The sequence below is a fragment of the Lentinula edodes genome, assembly GCF_021015755.1.
Source record: "Lentinula edodes strain Le(Bin) 0899 ss11 chromosome Unknown C8R40scaffold_44, whole genome shotgun sequence".
Lineage (NCBI taxonomy): Eukaryota > Fungi > Basidiomycota > Agaricomycetes > Agaricales > Omphalotaceae > Lentinula > Lentinula edodes.
The window spans coordinates 13354-33607 of record NW_025764350.1 but is presented as its reverse complement, the minus strand read 5'-3'; the positions used below and the strand labels follow the sequence as shown (position 1 = coordinate 33607).

At 47.6% G+C, this 20254-nt stretch overlaps 7 protein-coding genes across 7 annotated transcripts; 6 read left to right on the top strand and 1 right to left on the bottom strand.

Moving 5' to 3' along the window:
* Positions 1 to 25: 25 nt before the first annotated feature.
* C8R40DRAFT_1073196 (uncharacterized protein) lies at positions 26 to 616 on the bottom strand (the record flags this gene model as incomplete). The annotated part of the gene is made up of 3 exons (XM_046226531.1): positions 26 to 106; positions 136 to 363; positions 413 to 616. 3 exons carry the CDS (start codon positions 614 to 616, stop codon positions 26 to 28), a joined length of 513 nt encoding a protein of 170 aa, XP_046081565.1.
* Positions 617 to 8463: 7847 nt separating this feature from the next.
* On the top strand, positions 8464 to 9798 carry C8R40DRAFT_638717 (uncharacterized protein). The gene is made up of 4 exons (XM_046235738.1): positions 8464 to 8510; positions 8607 to 8766; positions 8857 to 9446; positions 9515 to 9798. The coding sequence occupies exons 2-4, from the start codon at positions 8701 to 8703 to the stop codon at positions 9549 to 9551; spliced, it is 693 nt and encodes a 230-aa protein (XP_046081564.1). The 5' UTR covers positions 8464 to 8510; positions 8607 to 8700; the 3' UTR covers positions 9552 to 9798.
* Positions 9799 to 10006: 208 nt separating this feature from the next.
* On the top strand, positions 10007 to 11438 carry C8R40DRAFT_1073194 (uncharacterized protein; the record flags this gene model as incomplete). Its single annotated transcript, XM_046226530.1, has 5 exons — positions 10007 to 10072; positions 10164 to 10675; positions 10732 to 10786; positions 10866 to 11283; positions 11332 to 11438. The coding sequence occupies 5 exons, from the start codon at positions 10007 to 10009 to the stop codon at positions 11436 to 11438; spliced, it is 1158 nt and encodes a 385-aa protein (XP_046081563.1).
* Positions 11439 to 13042: 1604 nt separating this feature from the next.
* Positions 13043 to 13692, top strand: C8R40DRAFT_1125900 (uncharacterized protein; the record flags this gene model as incomplete). The annotated part of the gene is made up of 3 exons (XM_046229001.1): positions 13043 to 13064; positions 13123 to 13375; positions 13441 to 13692. A coding segment is annotated over one exon (242 nt), but the record flags the coding sequence as incomplete, so codon positions are not given.
* A 697-nt stretch (positions 13693 to 14389) lies between these two features.
* On the top strand, positions 14390 to 15920 carry C8R40DRAFT_638518 (uncharacterized protein). The gene is made up of 3 exons (XM_046235737.1): positions 14390 to 14890; positions 14957 to 15429; positions 15483 to 15920. Exons 1-3 carry the CDS (start codon positions 14822 to 14824, stop codon positions 15493 to 15495), a joined length of 555 nt encoding a protein of 184 aa, XP_046081561.1. The 5' UTR covers positions 14390 to 14821; the 3' UTR covers positions 15496 to 15920.
* Positions 15921 to 16508: 588 nt separating this feature from the next.
* C8R40DRAFT_638490 (uncharacterized protein) lies at positions 16509 to 17571 on the top strand. The gene is made up of 3 exons (XM_046235736.1): positions 16509 to 16676; positions 16728 to 17173; positions 17232 to 17571. The coding sequence occupies exons 1-3, from the start codon at positions 16608 to 16610 to the stop codon at positions 17242 to 17244; spliced, it is 528 nt and encodes a 175-aa protein (XP_046081560.1). The 5' UTR covers positions 16509 to 16607; the 3' UTR covers positions 17245 to 17571.
* An 855-nt stretch (positions 17572 to 18426) lies between these two features.
* Positions 18427 to 19792, top strand: C8R40DRAFT_638791 (uncharacterized protein). The gene is made up of 7 exons (XM_046235739.1): positions 18427 to 18887; positions 18940 to 18957; positions 19007 to 19030; positions 19091 to 19176; positions 19236 to 19368; positions 19435 to 19668; positions 19730 to 19792. The coding sequence occupies exons 1-7, from the start codon at positions 18539 to 18541 to the stop codon at positions 19756 to 19758; spliced, it is 873 nt and encodes a 290-aa protein (XP_046081559.1). The 5' UTR covers positions 18427 to 18538; the 3' UTR covers positions 19759 to 19792.
* The last annotated feature ends 462 nt before the right edge of the window (positions 19793 to 20254 follow it).

The window sequence follows — 20254 nt, the reverse complement described above, 5'->3', positions numbered from 1 at the left end:
CTCTCACCAAAACGAACATTGTTGGTCACACAATGTTAGTTCGGTCAGTATCAATATTCTTTAGTACAGAGGCTACCTGACCAATCTCCTTAACGTTAAATATTCCCTGCATTGCACAAAGCCTTTCAAACGCACATTATCTCTTAAAATCACTCCATCCCACTTCGCTATTGCCTTCCTCTCAGTCGAGTCGTAAACAGTCACCCTCATCTGTGTTCTTCTTGGTACTCCTACTTTGGTCAACATGTAATCCACTGCATCGGAAATAGTGTCAGGATGACCTGTCACCATCATCAGTAACTCTCGAATGTTCTCTAGTCGTGTCAATAGTTCAAGAAAAATATCAGCCACTTCATCATTAGCCTATCGCGGATATTATCAGTACACATCGTAAGTCGTTCTTTTGACGTACGTGGATTTCCTGATACCAAATTCCTCTCAGGACAAACTTGAGCGTTTGAAGCTGCGGTGCTGCGTTCAAAAGTTCCAACGCCTGTGTATACCGATGCCCTCCTTGCGTTCGAAGCTCCAATGCAGTTATAGTTCGGACTTTGGACAAAACATTGATGAACAGTGTCCATTCAAATTCAGCCACCTCGTCATCTATCAAGGTCATCGTCTGGATCTGTTCGTTGTTGCTTTCCAGCAACAACCAGTTGTGCACAATTGATCCTGAAAAATGGTCTAGTGCGGGAAGCTCGTTGAAGTCTAACGCAGCTCTTCCTCCCGTTCTATGGGACCTGTAATCCAGTCCGTGTCATAAAGTACGCAGCCCCTATCATTTTCCTTTTCTCACCGTCTCGACGCCTTTACTTGTACGATACATCATCCCATCACTGTCAAACCCCCATCGATTACTGATCCATCGATTACTGATCCACCTGACCCATCTTCTCCTTCTATTGGCTTCCGCCACCTTCCTTGTTCCTAAACTGTACAGTATTACATTGTTGTTTCTCGCAGACCGGATTATGTATATATAGCCAACCCTCCACAGCCTGGTCCCTTATCTTGACCTCTCTGTCATTATCTGGGACCAGGTATGTGCTTACTTATTATTACCTATGACTACGATACTCAATATATCTCTGTCATTATCTGGGACCAGCCTGCCGCCGTTCTGCTTAGTCGCTCCGCCTTGTTGCCTTGTCCAGTTGCTCCGCCTCACCGTTCTGCTTAGTCGCTCCGCTTTCCCGCTCCGTTAGTCACTCCGCCTCTGCCGCTTCGTGACATTAGGTCAAGATCCATTACTGCACTGACAGCCTACCGATAAGGTTGTCCTTGCAGGGTCTATAGACACCACGTCTTCCCCAGTTCTGCCCGACTCTGAAACACCTGTTGCCAGTATAGACTGCTCCGCACTCCCGCACGCACTTGACCCCAGAGACCAAGCTCACGCCCATAACAACGACGATACTTGGCGCGATTGCCAGTCTCAACCTTGCCCCAACGCCCTTTCGAACTCAATCCGAGAGCCACTCACTGTGAGCAATATAACCTTCCTGCCGATTCCCCAGCCCCGATTGCCTACTCCCATCATGTCGACTCCTATCCCGCCTGCCCCAAACACCTCTGCGGAGGATCTCATGGCTCAGCTCATCAGACAAGTAGCTAACCTTGCTACAGCTATGGAGGAACGCTCATCCTCTAAGTCAAGCATGAACAAACCCGAGGTTTTCAAGGGTAAAGATGGCGCTGAAGCCCGTCGCTTCATGGCTCAGTTCCAGAATTGGGCGTCAGAACAACCGGATCTCGCCAAAAGCCAAGTAAAACTCATCAAGTCCGCCTTGGGCTTCTTCACAGAAAGTGCCGGAGATTGGGCAACTCCCCATCTGCTACATTTCAATGCGGAAAATCCCCCTTTCGGAGGAAATTGGGAGGCGTTTCTGAAGGAATTTAGCCAACGGTTTGAACCAATGGACCCAGGTATGGAAGCCCGTAGCGAGATCAAGAATCTCAGGCAAAGTAAAGGACAGACAGTTGCGGAATTCGCTCAGAAGTTCAAGGATATCGGAGATCGGACTGAAATGTCTGATATTGACTTGCGGGAACGTTTCTTCACTGCATTACTCCCAGAGATCCGACAACACCTCATCACCGTAAACATTGCCCAAGGAATTGCTCCGACTCTGAAGGAGGCAATCAAACGGGCCATATCGGTGGATGTCTACCTGCACGATCCCACCATGACTGGCCGGAACTCTGGATACCCCCCCACGCATACCGCTCATACTACCCCTGCTGACCCCCACGCTATGGACATTGATGCAACCCACACCAGTAATGGGAATACTAGGGAAGCATTCCTAGCTCGCATGCGAGGACGATGCTTCGGCTGCGGTGCCCAAGGTCATGTCAAGCAAAACTGCCCACACCGAGAAACCACCTGCCGCTACTGTGGACGTCGAGGACATCTGGAAGCAGTCTGCCAAGACAAATTCATGGGACTCGGACGAGACCGAGGCCGACGCCAGCAACCTCGACGCCAACAGATATCCGCTACAGGACCCGCGCCATTCTCCCTATTCCCAAACGAATCCGTCCAAATCGCGTCCTCGACCCCAACACCTGCTCCTGCACCCGTAACTGCTACTCCGAGCCCCCCTAACCAGGACTTTTCCAATCAGATTGGTCAAATAAGGGAATTACTTGATCGTGCTAACGCTATGTCCTCCTCGTCCTCTGGCTTTCAACAGGGTTTTTAAAGAGGGTACCCGCTTCGGCTGCACCGAGAGTACCCCGTAATCAGTTTGTTATGTTCGCTACTTCCTCGTATGACTCGCACCCATCATGTACAATATCGTCGATCCGGGAATTAAACTCTACTTCCTCACATTTCCGAATTCATGCGAGACTAAGAGGAAGGAATCACAGTATAACAACTGCAGCCATGGTAGACTGTGGAGCTACCGCCCTGTTTTTAAACCAAGACTTTGTCACCCGGAACCATGTAAGATGTGCACCCCTCCATAAACCAATCGACGTTTTTAATATCGATGGAACACCTAACCGAGCTGGACGGATAACCCATTTTGCACGTCTAGCACTCACAGTGGATAATCAAGAGCGATGGATGGACTTTCTGATCACCAACCTAGGAGGTGAAGACATCATCCTTGGACTCCCCTGGCTACGGAAGGTAAATCCGGAGATTGATTGGGAGAAAGGACGACTTTCAGTAAAGCCTCCTCGAGTAACGATAGAAGAAGTCCCAGACGAGGAGATCTTGTACTCTCATCTAGCCGCCACTCACACAGAAACCCCGATCCTCGAACTCCCGGAACTGGAACCTCCCGCAGAAAACCCCCACATTGAGGTGCCACTAGAAGCGACCCTTGAACCGAGTGAATCAACAGCGGTGGAAGAACCACCAATACACCGAATTCGAGCCAATCATAAAACTCGCCGGGCATGGGTAAAAGCAGGAATTCTAGAGGAACAGACGGAGGAAGTCTGGTGCGCCGCAGGATTCACTTACTCCCAGCAGCTAGCAGAGGAAGCCAACCGAGACAAACCCGTTAAAACCTTCGAAGAAATGATCCCTGAGCAGTATCGTGATTTCAAGAAGGTTTTCTCAGAATCCGCCTCCGAACGATTACCTGCCCACCAACCTTGGGACCATGCGATTGATCTCGTACCTGGAGCACCGGCAACCATGCGTACCAAGATTTATCCCATGTCCCTAAACGAGCAGGAGGAGTTGGATCGTTTCCTAGAAGAAAACCTACGGAAAGGCTATATCGTTCCCTCAAAATCACCAATCTCATCACCGGTCTTCTTTGTAAAGAAGAAGGATGGGAAACTCCGTTTCGTACAAGACTACCGGAAACTGAACGAGTACACTGTGAAGAACCGATACCCTCTCCCATTAGTTGCTGACATCATTAGCCGACTTCAGGGAGCCAAATACTTCACGAAGTTTGATGTCCGCTGGGGTTACAATAACATACGGATTAAGAAGGGGCATGAATGGAAAGGCGCGTTCGCAACAACCCGAGGCTTGTTTGAGCCTAAGGTCATGTTCTTTGGTCTCACAAATTCCCCTGCCACGTTCCAAGCACTTATGAATGCTATATTTGCTGATCTCATTGCAGCCGGCAAGGTGGCAGTCTACCTAGATGACATCCTTATCTTCAGTAACGATCTCGAGGAACACCGACGAATGGTACGGGAAGTATTAACCCGGTTAGAAAAGCACGACCTCTACCTACGACCAGAAAAATGCGAATTTGAACAACAACAGATTGAATACCTCGGACTCATCATCTCAGAAGGGGAGGTGAGAATGGATCCGGTAAAAGTAGTGGCTGTTCGCGACTGGCCAGTCCCTACTAATCTTCGGGAACTACGAGGGTTCTTGGGATTTGCAAACTTCTACCGACGCTTTATCCGGAATTTTGCCAAAATAGCACGACCTCTGAATGACCTGACGAAGAAAGACATCAGCTTTACCTGGACCGACACTCGACAGAAAGCATTTGATACCCTTCGAGAAGCCTTCATCTCCGCACCGATCCTTGCTCTATGGACACCAGACAGGCCTACTCGAATCGAGGTAGACGCATCAGGCTTTGCCACGGGAGGCGCCCTTATGCAGAAGCAAGACGATGGCCAATGGCATCCGGTAGCCTTCAGATCGGCATCCATGCAGCCAGCGGAACGGAACTACGAAATCTACGATCGAGAAATGCTTGCTATCATTGAAGCACTGAAGGATTGGAGGAACTTTCTAGAAGGACTCCCTCAACCATTCGACATCATTACGGACCATTCGAACCTCGAATTCTGGCGCACTGCACAAGACCTCACCCGCCGACAAGCCCGATGGGCCCTCTATCTGTCACGGTTTGACTTTCATATGATCCACCGCCCTGGCAGAGTAAACACCCAAGCTGATGCTCTCTCCCGCATGGCAGTTCATCATGTATCGGACAGCGATGACAACCGACAACAGACAGTCCTTAAACCTGGCCACTTCGTAAAAATTGCAGCTTCGATCCTACAGAACCCCTTAGAGGATCGTATCCGGAAAGCCTCAGAACGGGAGGCACAGGTATTGGAGGGTCTCAAAACAGTCAAAGAGCACGGACTACAGCGCTTGGCCAATGGGATAGCCGAATGGGAAGAAGACAATGGGTTGGTCTACTACCGAGGTCGAGTATATGTACCAGCAAACGACGACCTACGCACTGAGGTACTCCGTCAATGCCACGACAATCCAACTGCAGGACACCCCGGACTACATGGGACACTCGACTTGGTCAGTACCCATTTCTGGTGGCCTACGTTGCGCTCTTTTGTGGAAAAATATGTTGAGGGATGCGAGGTTTGTGCCCGTAAGAAGATCCAGCGACACCCACGGGCCGTAACTCAACCATTAGATGTACCATCCGGTCTATGGGAAGAGGTAGGGGTTGACCTGATAACACAGCTACCTAACTCCCAAGGCTACGATGCTGTCTTGGTTTGCACAGACCTGTATGGAAAACAAATTCACGCCATTCCTTGCACCAGCTCCATCACAGCCGAAGGCGTTGCCGATATTTACTACCGAGAGATCTTCCGTCTCCATGGTCTTCCTCTTCACTTTAAATCCGACCGCGGACCCCAGTTTGCAGCTAAACTCATGCGATCCCTTCTCGCTAGGCTAGGAATTAAATCAGATCTAACCTCCGGATACCATCCTCAGTCTAATGGCCAAACCGAACGAGCGAACCAGGAAGTAGAGAAATACATCCGCCTCTATGTAGGACGACGACAAGATGACTGGGCAGAGCACCTTCCCATGGCGGAGTTTGTGATTAACTCTCGGACTCATTCTGCGCTAGGCATGTCCCCGTTCGAGCTAACCTACGGCTATCTTCCCCTGTTCAATATCCCAGTGGGCCAACGCAGCGGTATTCCAGCTGTGGATGACCGTATACGGATTCTCCGAGAAGCGCGACAAGATGCCGGAGCTGCCTTACACCTAGGAAAGAAACAACAGAAGGAGGGATACGAACGCGGGAAGCGGAAAGCTCATCAATTTAAAGTTGGAGACCTAGTCTGGCTCAGTGCGGAGGACATTAACCTTCAACTTTCCAGTGAAAAGTTAGGAGATCGACAGCTTGGCCCTTATCGCATTCTGGAGAAAATTGGCCCTTTAGACTACCGCCTCGACCTCCCCCTATCCCTAGATCGCCTCCATCCCGTCTTCCATGTCGATAAACTATACCCCTGGAAAGGTAACTCCATTAATGGCGAAATACCAACACCACCAGAGCCGGTATACTTAGAGGATGAAGACGAACCGGAATACGAAGTAGAGGAGATCTTAGACAGCCGGGTTCGATGGAAGAAGTTGGAATATTTGGTTAAGTGGAAAGGTTACGACGCAGGGCACAACTCTTGGGAACCCGCAGCCAACCTCAGTCGAGCACCAAAAATTGTTCGGGCCTTTCATAAAAAACACCCAACAGCGGCAAAGCCTTGACCATCGAGGGCAATGGTCATAAGGAGGGGGGTAATGTCATAAAGTACGCAGCCCCTATCATTTTCCTTTTCTCACCGTCTCGACGCCTTTACTTGTACGATACATCATCCCATCACTGTCAAACCCCCATCGATTACTGATCCATCGATTACTGATCCACCTGACCCATCTTCTCCTTCTATTGGCTTCCGCCACCTTCCTTGTTCCTAAACTGTACAGTATTACATTGTTGTTTCTCGCAGACCGGATTATGTATATATAGCCAACCCTCCACAGCCTGGTCCCTTATCTTGACCTCTCTGTCATTATCTGGGACCAGGTATGTGCTTACTTATTATTACCTATGACTACGATACTCAATATATCTCTGTCATTATCTGGGACCAGCCTGCCGCCGTTCTGCTTAGTCGCTCCGCCTTGTTGCCTTGTCCAGTTGCTCCGCCTCACCGTTCTGCTTAGTCGCTCCGCTTTCCCGCTCCGTTAGTCACTCCGCCTCTGCCGCTTCGTGACAGTCCGGTGATGGCGACGTGGCGTTGAATGAATTGTGTTATGTTCGCAATGTTACTCCTGTCATCGATGGTCAACTCTCGCAAGTCCTGAAACAGAAAACCGTCATTGTCCAATAGCCGTTGCAATGGCCTCTTGTCCCTCCACAAGGGTCTACGTCCAACGCAGATGGATAATTGCTGGACCCCCGTTGCAGCCCGTTGCATTTGATCCAACAACTTCGCTAGAGTAAAATAATCAACTTACCCAAGGAGAGCATTTCAAAGTTTCATAAAGTAATGTTTGCACACCTGGCTTACCCAGCGACTGTAAATCTAGTCGAACAGTCCGCAGCGTTTTCAAACACATTTGCAGCTGTCTTGGTATTGAGTTACGGATACTCTCGCTATGTTACTTGACCCTTCATCCGTTTAGGGCCTTCAACTGACCCAACCGTGTTGTACAATCATGAGCTTCAACAGCTGAATGTGTTTCCAGTTTACTACCTTCTTTTGCTTTTTATCCCAATCTTACATATCTCACACAACATTACTTCTCCCTTCATCCGCTTACATCCTTCAACAGACCTAACCGTGTTGTACTACCAAGAGCTTCAACTGCTGAACGAGTGTTCCCTTTGCTACCTTATTTTGCACTTTATCCGATTAGGGTATTCAACAGACCTAAAGATGTTGTACGATAGCGAGCTTCAACAGCTCTGGAACTTTATAACAGATTCTAAATGTAAATAAGCACAGATATGCCTGATTGTGGTTCATTGCTGCTAACTGCATCATTCTTGTTTTATTCCACCAATATTTGAAAAGAGTTATTATTTTTAATCGGAGCACTTGAACAAGCAAGGTGTAGGGCCCCGCAGGGGTACACTAGTAAAGTAACGTAGTAACAGAAGTCGTGATGTGAAAAATATAAAAGGAAGGTTCCCACGCTCAAGCCCACTATAGGACGATTCCTCATTACATTTCGGACTCGTAATTTTTTTAAATGTTTCCCTTCACTTCATGAGGACTAACAGCAGTGTACACCCCCACACATAACCTTTAACAGTTGCGACACCTGGCCACACCAAATGTCACCAATTACCACTATCATTATATGAAGGAGAGGCAGGATCACAATTGCTTCTAGATAAATACCGCACAGTACTTGCACCAAGAGCTGGCACAGCCCAGCGTTCTCCAATAGGAAATTAGCAAAATAGCCTCATTTCCAGCCAGTTCAGCAACGGCTCCTGAGCCAGGTGCGAGCTCGTCGAAGTCCTGCCCCTCACGTCCCGGGGACTGTGCGGTGTTCAGATCTTGGACCATGCCGTTTAATATACCTTTCTTCCTTCCTTCCATCATTGATGTAGTCGCCTGTTTCTTGTTTGCTTTCCTATAAATTGGGTCCCTTAGCTTATACGAAGGCAAGAGGTAGGTTTGGATGTCATTGCTTCCAGATGAGAGCTGGCACAGCAGGGCACAGCCTACATACTGATATTCCTTGAAAATTGGCGCATTTAGCCGCACTTTTCCATCATTGATGCATTGTGGTCTGTTTTTTTTCATTATTTTGAGTATAAATTGCTGATCCCCTGAGCTTACTGGTTGAATCTGGTTTTCGCACTCGCTATTCTTTGCTGGCAAAGATTAGTCCCTTCTACAAGTACCGCTTACTGCCAACTCTCTTTCGTTGCCACCTTCAACGAACACTTGCACGAAAATTTCACGACCGTATTCATTATGCGTCTCTCATTGACCTTCATTATCTTCGGACTAGCCACTGTCGTATGTGCGGCACCTCGACCTGTGAGTAACCATCATTCAGATATTCGTCGATTGCCTCCTTTCATGGAGCGGCACGATATAGCCCAAGTGCTAATTCTCCTTTTCGGCTAGATGAACGCCGAAACTCGTGAAATAGGACATACGGAGGCATTGAAGCTTCACGAAACAGAAGCCCTCGCTGCTCGTGCTGCCGCCGGTCCCAATCCTTCATCGTCCGACCAGGTTACCGCTGAGAAGAAGAAAAAGAAGAAGGGAAAGAAGAAGGACAAGGGAAAGAAGAAACATAATTCACAGAAAGATTTAGCCGCGGACAAAGACAAAGGCGATGGATTGGCAGCTGTTGTGTCCTGTACAGGAGGAGGAAGAGCATTGAGCGATTACGAACGGGGCATTGCTCAATACCAATTGGATCTATTCCTTAGTCCAAATCCCAGGCCGCCAGAGCTCCCCGCCATCCACATTCCAATGGACTTGCCAGAACGTTACGCAGTGCAAAATGTCGGTGCCGGAGGCCAAACCCATCAGATCATAAACTTCCAATTCGCGCACCCGAAATGTGGAAAAAGAGAATTATCTCTTTGCAGAGGATCCCTGAACCTTTCGACCAATGGTGGCAAAGTCTTTAACGAAGCAGGTAAATTGATATATTCACGAGCGGCGTCGGAAGCGATGTTACGGAAAGCAAAGATGGCGAACAAGAGGTCGGTGTCTCAAATGGCCATTAGGCAGGAACTCTGTGCTGACTTGGGTCACCTTCTCTCTTTCCAAGCATTCCCTGGCCCAAAGCCGGACTCTATCAAGGATAATCCCATTCGAAATACGAGTAAATCGGGAGTGTTACTTCAGCGATGACTGTGTTGTACCTGCACAAATAGTTCGTCAGTAGTTGGATCAACATTGCTTTTCTCTATGTAAATCTGGTCTTCTGTCGGAAATTCATGCGTTCACAATGTTCAAGCTACAAATCATTGCTGTGCTTTGCTACATGAACTCAGACTTAAACTTGAGCGCGCTCGGAGTGTCCTTCCGTCGGTGTTAATGATCACCTGAATCTACCGACGGTGTATGCGATATAAAATGGGTCGTCAAGCTCAAATTCCTCAGCTTACTGGTTGAGTCCCCTCTCAAGTGTACCTTGGCTAAATCTTTGCTGGCAAAGACCCAAGCCCTCCGACTGCTGCCTACTGCATCTATATCTGCCACCGACTACTATCGAATCGCGACCGCTGAAACGACCCACTGACGACGACAAATCCTCATCATGCGTATCTCAACCACCTTTCTCTTATTTGAACTAGCTTCCATTGCATGGGCGGCACCTCGACCTGTAAGTGACTATTATATTCTTGGAAAAAAATCTTCGTATGACAGGATATGAATCGGTTGAGCAATGATTTGATTGTGCTTGTTGCTGCCAGGTGAACGTTGGCCAACCGAATGCCCAAGCTCGCAGTGTGGCTTTTGCTCATGGAGTAGCCCCCGATCAGAATCCTGCTCTCCTCGGACGAGGTGCATCCCCGATTTATACTCGAGAAAAGAAGAGTCCGAACCCATCTTCTACTACCGCCGATAAGGCTGAAACGGAGGATGGAACTAAGATACTCTTTCGCCCCAAAGGCAGAGGTATATCACTGAAGTCCGAGCAGCAGCCTCTAGTCCAGTCAGCTGTGACTGCGTTTCTCAAAGTAGTCGTGCCCAACGTAAAGCCCAATTTCCCTAGTGCATGCTCACGGTTCGACGAACTGAAAACGGAGGTTCCTCCCGGTGGGAAGCCTGCGCAGGTTGTCACGTTTACTTTCGAGGATAAGAAGATATGTGGCGGTTACTGTACTGGTTTTCTTGATATCAAAACCCGTAATGGGAAGATTCGGAAAGCAAACGGCAATGAGGTTCATCCACCCAGGAAACAAAGCTCGCAGAGTTCTTCTAGGTTGGTATTCATTCTGTGCTTCGACTTTTGTTGGCGTTGACTTGAATATACTTCAGGCACTCTGGTTCTACGGCTCCTGGAAATCCTGATGGGCCAGCGACTCGACCTGTGGTGAGTTGAGCCTCGTAGAAGCGGCACTGATTGCACATATCACCCCGGGTGACTGAAATATTTTCTCCTTCTCGTTTAGGGTCGTGATGTAGGCCGGGGCGCTTCCCCCATCCATGGTCAGGAGAATGCGAACTTGGGGAAGCGGTTTTGGCCCTTCACTGCGAACGCAGCCAACAAGGAAACAGCTGAATCGAAGGAGATTCTGATTACCTATGTTAACAATGGAGGTAGACCGGCGTCAAACCAGGAGCAGAACATGATCAAACAACATACGACGCAGTTTCTCACCACAACGGAAGCGAAGAAAATCCTGCCCAACCCGAAACTAGGTCAACTTTGCCCAACGATACAAGTGTTGGGAGATCATTACAAGATCGTCAGCTTCGAGTTCGAGGATAAGACACATGGTAAATGTCGTGGAGATCTGAATCTCATAGACGGTAAAGGGAGAATCGAGGATGCCAATGGAAAGCTCATTTACCCTGCCGAAAGCAAAGGTCCGTGTGTTCTGTATGTGCTTCGAAAAGATGTTGTTCAATTACAAGTTTTAGCGCTTTCCAAGGATATGGCACAGGAGAAACACATACCTGAGAGTGAAAGTTGGAAGATACCAGATTATTATAATGTTACACGTCGTTGGGTAGAAGCTTGAAGCTCGGGCCGTTCTCCTGTATTTACTCGCAATTTTCATAGCGTGTACACCTGAATAAGAGTAGTACTGTTGTAGCAGTATATTTGAGTGATTTGGTGAAATCTTGGCTTGAACGGTATCGGACCGAAAGATTAAGCGCTTAACAATGAGATGTTGGTTATGTATCAGTAAATTTAAAGACTGTTTCGATATTGACCTTCGTGGATAGTCCACAGCGCAGCCTCGTTACCGACAAACATCTTCGGCTTCTACCTTCCCCATTGAGGAATCACCAGGACAAGATATTTGAATGAACCAAAAAGCCCGCAGCTGAGCCAATCGTAACAAGCGATTTGGAAGTGAAATGTACGACTATGTCATGCGCGAAGGTTGAAATGCTAACGAGAAGAATACAGTAGAGTCCGCCAATCGTTTGGTGGGCAACACGTTCTTGGACTCGTGTTCAGAAGGATTCAGATTCACTCCAAATAGCGGACAACTGGCCTACTTTCCAATTCCAAGATTGGTTTTTCTACCTCGTTGAAGCCATAGTTCCAGGTGAGCAATGTTCATAATTTATTGTTGAAGAGGACTAAGATATTTTTCAAGATTTGAAGCCAGTGTATAATGGGACAAACGAATTCACGCTCCAAGCGTCAAGGGCAACCTTATCCACTGCCTCCTCCTGGTAGTTTTCATCCGGGTGCTTATTATCCTCCTGCATATCCTGCATATCCCTCATATCATGCGCCCAATCAACACCTCGTTGTACCATATCCTTATGTACCTCAACCCCCAACCAAAAGAAGAAAAACAAGGCGAAGAAGACCTACTGCGAGCGAAACCACTCGACGTGCGCGTTCCTTCATTTTCCTCTCTCTTCCCAAGACTAATATAAGTAATTCCAGCTTATGTACCTCAAGCGGCGTCAGCTACTGATAGACCCGTTATGTCTATGCCTGTTCCTACTGTCGCCGAATCACGCGCAGCCACTCAGCCCGACAACCTGTTTACCCCGATGGCAAACGGTGGTGACAGACTCGCCAATTTTCCTGCAGAACCGCAAATTCCTGTTCCTCCAAGAGGTCGTGCACAAACTCCATATCACCCTACAGTTCCACCTCCAGATGACGACGATGAAGAAGAAGAAGAAGACGAATCCGCTCCGCCAGTTGTAGTACCTTCTGTTGCAGGCTCCGCACATCCACCATCCGTTTCACAGCATCGACGGCGACACTCTGAACCTCTTCATCCTCAAAATATACCTCCTCCTCCGCCTCCCGTAGACCCTACCCGTCCATCTGCTTTTGACCGTCCATTATGGTCTCCTTCCGGTAACCCGCTCCCTGAACCTCCTCGTGACCTATTCGATTCAGAGGCATATAAAGCCGTACTAAACATTCCTCGCGGCACCGATCTCTTCACTGCATTGTACGGATACCAACGGAATCAAGTACAACAACCCGGGCAGAGTGTCCCTTCTGATTTAAACCCTCAGCGGACAAGAACTGGACTTTTCGGACGTAAAAACTCCAAAGGTGGCGGTTTGTTTAGGACACTGACTGGAACTCGTGGCAGGAAGCAAACTTTGTCTGAAATACAGCCTCAGGACGTCGCCAGAGACCGTGTACGTCTGGGTGACGTTAGGCTAGTCCCGTTTCCTGTGCCTGTTGAACGAGTCAATGGTGAGACACCGTCTACGCAGGGTGCCTTCAGACATGTTCCTCCATCAGAGGATAGGTACCTGCCTACAACGCTTCCTGGCGCAGAAGTAAATGCGACAGCTACGGATGGTGTAATTCCTCCTCCCCCAGTACTTGAAGAGCAACCAGGAGGTAATCCGCCGTTCTTGGTAATGCCTGGACCAAGTGCTGCCCCTGCTGCTGGTCCATCACAGATCAATGCCCCCTTCCCGGTAATGACCGCTCCTCCTCGTGCACCTTCCGCAGGCCCACAACAACAACAACAGCAACCTAATTTCCCTCCCGAATCACCTGTACGGCATGTATATCACCCACCACTCATTTTCACCCAATACTCGCCAACCTATCAAGGTTTCTTCCCCCATTCCCCCCACCGAGTATTACACAACAACAACATCTACCCAACCGCCACCCATCTACACGAAGCCCTCAAATATCTCCCTGCCCACCCAACCATCGCCAACCAAATCCGCCTATGCGTCAACCTGAACGACGTCTACCCCCTGTCCGCAGCCAACACGGCCTACGTCCGTCCAGATTGGGGAGCAATCTTCCTCGATGAGATGGAGATGGTGCTCGAGCTCAAGTTCCGCCAACACGCGGAGTTGAGGAACCTGTTGATTGAAGGGATTGATGGGCAAAAAGGGAGGGAAATTGTGTATCGGGACGAACATGATACTTTTTGGGGTGATGGTGGTGGAGAAGGGCGAGGTGTCAATGAGTTGGGGAAGATTTTGGCGAAGGTTCGGGATAGGTTGATCGATGATAGGGAGAGAGGATTGGGTTGATATTTACTGGTGATAAGATGCGTTTTCGATCCCCTGGTGCTGTGCGATACATGCCTTCCTTCCGAATACCTTTCTACTATCTTTCGGCTTTATGCAGTCTTATGGCGTGCAGTTGCTGTGCTATAGAGGAATCTCGCTTCAAGTTCTCTTCCATCCGTGTGTGCTTATGGTCAATGCAAATGCTTTCTTAAACTGTTCTTTGGCCCAGTCATTCCAAGTTTCTTTCAGCGCTAAGTGCTTTTTCTTGCAACAAACACGTAAACACTGTGAACCATTAAATACACATCAACATATATACCCAATTTGGGACGTAGACATTGAGCAAAGATTATAGAAGGATGAGACTTGTGGCACTAGGGAAGTTTGTGTAAGATGTAGGATAGAAACAGCATCAGTTTATAAAGGTATGACAATTACAGAGCAGAGGGGACCTTTTGAAACAAGGAACAATCATGTAAGCAAGTGGAAAAGCTTAGGGAAGACTCCGAAGAGGTTACACCGAAACAGGATCACCTGACTGCCTTGTAGGAGATGCGTCGGAACGCACAAAGATAAAAAGATAGCAGGGTGAGATAACATGTTATGTACTTAGAAACAGATAGAAACTCGCATCTTGTCTCAACAAAAGGGCAATCATACGCTGATCATATCAGAGCGCAGGACAAGATCTGATTCACATCGTATGACAGCTTTCGCGCGCATCACTTGCCACCGTCGGTGCAAGCATATTCCGGAAGACGTGCCCTATAAGTGGGATCAAGCTCATCGTTCATTTCTTTCACTTACCGGTTAAGACCCTCCTCGCTAAAATCTTTGCTGGTCAAAGATCAAAGCTCTACTGTCCGACCTACATCACTTAGCCCCACCATTTGCACCAACGACAAAACCCGCGACTATCTTCATCATCATCATTATGCGTTTCTCAACCATATCTCTCTTTTTCCTCGGTCTTGCTTCCATCGCATTTGCGGCACCTCGACCTGTGAGTAGTTTGTCAAGTATTGGTATTTTCTTTTCGATAAACATCAACTGACCTCTTCTTGAACAGATGGAATCGAACTCGGAAGGTGTTACTCCCAGTTCTTCTGAAACGATCTCGCAAGCTCAGAATGCGGAAGTTTCATCAACTAAACTTGACATCACCTGGGTTCGCCCAGAAGGGAGGACAACCCGAGTCCCACGAGATCAACGAACCCAACAAAACATCCAGAAGGGAGTCACAACATTTTTTAATGACGAAAAAGTAGGAAAAGCACTGGGCGTCACGGAAAAATTGGTGCCAACATTCCCTGTGAACAGATGTGAATACTACGCCCCCAAAGCTAATTTTGGATCAATGGTTCTTAAGAGCCAGACGGTCCAAGTTTCGTTTAGAGGTTTAGAGATCTGCGGAGGCGCTTGTACTGCCAAGGTGGTCATTGGTGTTGGTTCGGGCGGCGTTCTGAAGGTCCAAGGCAGAATCTATAATTCGGCGACGAAACTCATTTTTCCAGTCACCCCTGAGAAAAAGGCATCAGAGAGGTCGGTGCTCGTTTTTGAGTTTGCTTTGCCTTCACTTAACTTATACTCTTTAGTGGAGAGGAGTAGGAAAAATTTGGTCCGTCGTGGAATTTCAAGCGCAGGGTTCGAAGCCTGTCGGCTGGATTGGATAGAGCGACGTGCGGGGCTTGCTGTGCTGCATTAGTGCACGTTGTGGTGTATATCGAATGAATAATCAACGCTTACTCGATTTTGTTTTCCCCGGTTCCGCGTTTTCAAGTATCTTTCGCTGGAAGGTCCTACTTCCAGTTCTTTCGAAACTCGCTCACAATCTGAAGCTCAAAATGCGGATGCTCAATCGACCAAAGTTGAGATTTGCCCGCCGGGGAGTAGAAGCTCAGTAGCAAAAGCACAGATTTCCTGACAAGGGCTACTACGACGACAATTCCAGGTTTGGAAAACGGATTTACGGTGGCAGGATGGTCCAATGTTCTTTTGGAGGTTTTAGAGGGGATCTGCGGACAAGGCTCTTGTATTGCTGAGGTGGTTACATATTGGTGACAACCCTAGTGGTCCAAGGCAGAATTTGTCCACCCAGTTTTTGTAGTGGGTACTTATCATTGAGTCTAGTCTGTCTTTACTAAACTGCTCTTCCCATCTCTTTCAGTGACGCGGAGCAGGATCAAACTGGTCCGTCGTGATGTATTGACGAAGGCTCGAAGCTTGTCAGTAAGAGGCGAACAGAATAGATGTGCTCGCTGCACTGCTTCAAAATACGTTGTGGTTGAAGAAATATGTACTGACACTATTGACAAACAGTTACCTAGGAAGCGCTTGAAGTTATGGATGTTGGAAAAGTGAGCAAGGATAGCAAGGTGAGATAACATCTGATAACATGTTACTTAGAAACTCGCATCTGGCCTCAATAAAAGGGCGATTATAGCTGATCATATCAGAGCGCATCCAGGGCAAGATCTGATTCACATCGTATGGCAGCTTTTGCGCGTATTACTTACTATTACTTGCCACCGTCGATGTTCGGGAAATTCCGAAAGACGTGCCCTATAAGCGGGATCAAGCTCATCGTTGATTTCTCTCACTTACCGGTTAAGACAGGTTGAGACCCTCTTCGCTAAAATCTTTGCTGGCCAAAGATCAAACCTCTACTGTTCGACCTACTCACCCCAACAATTGCACCCACGACTAGTATCCTCATCACCATGCGTCTCTCAATCATATCTCTCTTTTTCCTCGGTCTTTCCTCCATCGCGTTTGCAGCACCTAGACCTGTAAGTGGCCTGTCAGGGTAGTTAAATTTTACTTAACCTCATCTTGAATAGATGGAATCGAACCTGGAAGGTGCTACTCCCGGTTCTTCACAAGCTCAGGATGCGAAAGCTTTACCGGTTCACGTTGCTCTCGCGTGGGATCTCCCAGTAGGGAAGAAATTCCCAGTCCCACAAGGTTCAGGAATCCAACAAAACATCCAGAACGGAGTCAGAAAGTTTTTTGGTGACAAAAAAGTGGGCGAAGCACTGGGCGTCACGGGAAAACTGGAGGCTACACTCCCTGTGGGCGAATGTGAATACTACGCCCCCAAAGCTAATTCTGGACAAATTACGGTCCAAGTTTCATTTGGAGGTTTAGAGATCTGCGGAGGCACTTGTACTGCCACGGTGGTCATTGGTGTTCGTCCGGGCGGCGACTCTAGGGTCCAAGGCAAAATCTATAATTCGGCGAATGAGATCATTTTTCCATTCATCCTCAAGAAAGGGACATCAGAGAGGTCGGTGCTCGTCTTTGAGTTTGCTTTGCCTTCACATAACTTATCTTCTACTCTTTAGTGGAGAGCAGTAGGAAAAATCGCGTCCGTCGTGGAGTTTCAAGCGCAGGGTCCAGAGCCTGTAGGCTGGATTTAGATAGGGCGACGTGCGGGGCTTGCTGTGCTGCATTAGTGCACGATGTGCTCTGTTGTGCTGTATATTGAATGAACGATCAATGCTTATTCAGTTTTGTTTTACCCGGTTGCGCGTCTTCAGAGAATCTTTCGCTATCACTCTCAGTTTCTGCGCATCCATTATTCAATGCACATGAACAGCATTGGTGCCAACATTTGAGGAATTGCGGAAGCTTAGCCAAAGATCGAAATTTTTCTGTCCAGATAGTACGTCGTATTCCACCCACGACCTATCTTCCTCATTATGGGTCTCTCACTGGCAGAACATCTTTTTGACTCTGTCTGGATCAATCTTCTCTTCTTAAAGAGATGGGGTTAATTGAACCCGGAAGCCCCTACTCCGAGTTCTTTGAAATCACAACCTGAAGCTCAAAATGCGGATCCTTCATCGACCAAAGTTGAGATTGCCCACTGGATAGTAGAACCTTAGTCACATCGCGAGCCCAAATGAGATTTCAGGAAGGAGGGACGAAGTTTTCCGATGGTGAAACTCAGTAGCAAAAGCACAAATTTCCTGGCAAGTGCAAAGTGCATATACTACATACGAAGACATACGACAATCCCAGGTTTGCAACACGGATTTACGGTGGGGTCAATCTTCTTGGGGATCTGCAGACAAGGGCTCTTGCGTTGCTAAGGTGGTTATTGGCGTCAATCCTGGCCAGTGGCGGAATTCAGATGGTCCAAGGCAGAATCTATCCAACCGGGCCCAGTTTTGAGCTCGGTACTTATCCTTGAGTCTGGTCTGTCTTCACCGAGCTGCTCTTCCCATCTCTTTCAGAGACGCGGAGCAGGATTAAACTGGTCCGTCGTGATGTATCGACGAAGGCTCGAAGCATGTCAGCTCATGTCAGTTAGAGACGAACAGAATAGATGTGCTCGCTGGACTGCTTCAGAATACGTTGGGGTTGACAAAACATGTATTGACACTATTGAAAAACAGTTACCTTTGTTCAAATCGAACTATTGACCAGCTATAATGTTTGCACTACAGGTTCGTTCATTCCCGCTACCTTTAGGTAGTGGGTATTGTAGCACTTCATTTCAGGAACAGCAATTCCTTGCACGATCATCCGCTGATGACCGTTTTAGGATTGATGATCGATCGTCCGTTCATTACCACTTCAGGTTCTTTCATGATTATACAATTACCGTCGGGTCACTTTTCGTTCAACACTTTCTTTTGTGGCCTTCATGTTGCTCACAATCTCTGGCCAACCCTGCATTGCAGGTAAAGATATCACTATCTATCAATCCGTTGTTTCCAGATCTTTCGTTCGTGCTGCAAATCTTGGCAATTGGCACAACGATTTCGTCTCTGCCACCGTTAACTTCGGTCTCAACAATTTCGGTTACACGTTGCCCATAGACTTTATCGTTGTCAATGATGTTGCAGGTTTCGATGCAATATTTGGTGTAGACTTCCAACATCGGTGTCGATCCTCCGATTGTGTTCGGATATTTGACAATTTGCCGTTTGTGCAGTCCTCGCTGGAAGCTCGCCTCCCGCTTCCGATTTTACCTCACCTGACTGGTCAATACGGTATGTGTTACGTTCATCTCAAACCTTCTTAATTAATATTCTTTTCTCGTAGCTGTCAATCCTCGTCCTTGTAGGTCGCTTTCATCAAAAATTCTTGCCGCAGCTCACACTTTCTATAGGCGTACCCGCCATTCAGTCAGCTTGTGAGTTAAAATAGCTTTTTGCTTTATGTTATTTTCATCGATACGGGTTGACAGCGTTAGATTCTTCGCTGTCGTCGAGCACATTTCCCCGCAATATGCCATCGAATAACCAAGACAACACAAACATGTTCACTCCGCCTTCAACTGTGAGTTCTCTATTCTCGTGCTGCATGTTTTCAAGTATTTACCCGCGATCAATCATCAGTTCACGTCTCAATTCGCAGCGCAAAATTCTGCGTCGTCGTCTTCGAGACTTGTTTCTAACCCGCAAATCAGTTTTGTTATGAACAACATTGGTTCCTCTCCAGCTGGGACTCCGATTGTTTCCAATCCTTCAAGTGAGATTCCTTTCCCTCGTTGTTTTCACATCACTGATGCTTTTCGATTACGATTTTTTTTTTCAGTCAATGAGCCTGGACCATCACAACGCGCACTGTATGTGGGTGGTCCACACGCTTCCGAGGATATAATAACCAATAATTTGGTCAGCCCGAATGGGTGTTCTGCTCACAATGAGCTTCATAATCTGATTAACCGTGAAAAACATACCGTGACTTCTACGGCCTCAACCTCCGAGTACCATCCAGTCGTTTCCGCACTTCCAACGTCCAATGATGTTCTAACGGCGTGCTTATTCGGTAATTTTCAATCGGGTGTACGATGTTCCATGTTTGTATCTGATGCAAACACGCTGTCAAGATATGCTTCCCTACATGGACTGGATCTGAAAGGGCTCGTTGGTCAGCGTCGGCAGCGCGAAGCAGTCATCTACCATATCCTTAATGCACAATGTGTTCATAATTCACAGTCTACGTCAGCTCCTGCTTGTCGTATTTTTAGTAATGGATTGTCTTCTGTAACGGAATTTCTGACTAGTATGGATGATCTTCTCGCGAAATCCAAGGCTGTTTCGATGTCCGTCGATAAGCTCAAACTCATATTAGAAGCTTTGAACATTCGAGAGCTGATTCGTCCTAAACAGCCTCGCCGTCAAATGTTGGGTCTACTTCATAGATACCTCTCCCGCATTCGTGGTGCTCATATTGAAGCTGAAAAATGTGCTAATCCAGTGTTACCATGTTCTGTTTTAGATGTATTTCAGGACTTCAATAAGTTGCGATTCCCTGTGCTTCTTCAATATTGTTTGATGCATAAGCTCGATGTCAACGTTATTCTTGCGACAGCTGAAGATTTACGTGTACAATTAGCATCTCACATACTTTC

Excerpts from the sequence above, each read along its gene's own strand:
- C8R40DRAFT_638717 (XM_046235738.1), top strand. The coding sequence starts at position 8,701 with ATGCGTCTCTCATTGACCTTCATTATCTTCGGACTAGCCACTGTCGTA. Across the intron at positions 8,767-8,856 it reads TATGTGCGGCACCTCGACCT|ATGAACGCCGAAACTCGTGA; the intron begins GTGAGTAACCAT and ends CTTTTCGGCTAG. Across the intron at positions 9,447-9,514 it reads GCAAAGATGGCGAACAAGAG|CATTCCCTGGCCCAAAGCCG; the intron begins GTCGGTGTCTCA and ends TCTCTTTCCAAG.
- C8R40DRAFT_638518 (XM_046235737.1), top strand. The coding sequence starts at position 14,822 with ATGCGTTTCTCAACCATATCTCTCTTTTTCCTCGGTCTTGCTTCCATC. Across the intron at positions 14,891-14,956 it reads CATTTGCGGCACCTCGACCT|ATGGAATCGAACTCGGAAGG; the intron begins GTGAGTAGTTTG and ends CTTCTTGAACAG.
- C8R40DRAFT_638490 (XM_046235736.1), top strand. The coding sequence starts at position 16,608 with ATGCGTCTCTCAATCATATCTCTCTTTTTCCTCGGTCTTTCCTCCATC. Across the intron at positions 16,677-16,727 it reads CGTTTGCAGCACCTAGACCT|ATGGAATCGAACCTGGAAGG; the intron begins GTAAGTGGCCTG and ends CATCTTGAATAG.
- C8R40DRAFT_638791 (XM_046235739.1), top strand. The coding sequence starts at position 18,539 with ATGTTGCTCACAATCTCTGGCCAACCCTGCATTGCAGGTAAAGATATC. Across the intron at positions 19,031-19,090 it reads ACCCGCCATTCAGTCAGCTT|ATTCTTCGCTGTCGTCGAGC; the intron begins GTGAGTTAAAAT and ends TGACAGCGTTAG. Across the intron at positions 19,177-19,235 it reads TGTTCACTCCGCCTTCAACT|TTCACGTCTCAATTCGCAGC; the intron begins GTGAGTTCTCTA and ends ATCAATCATCAG.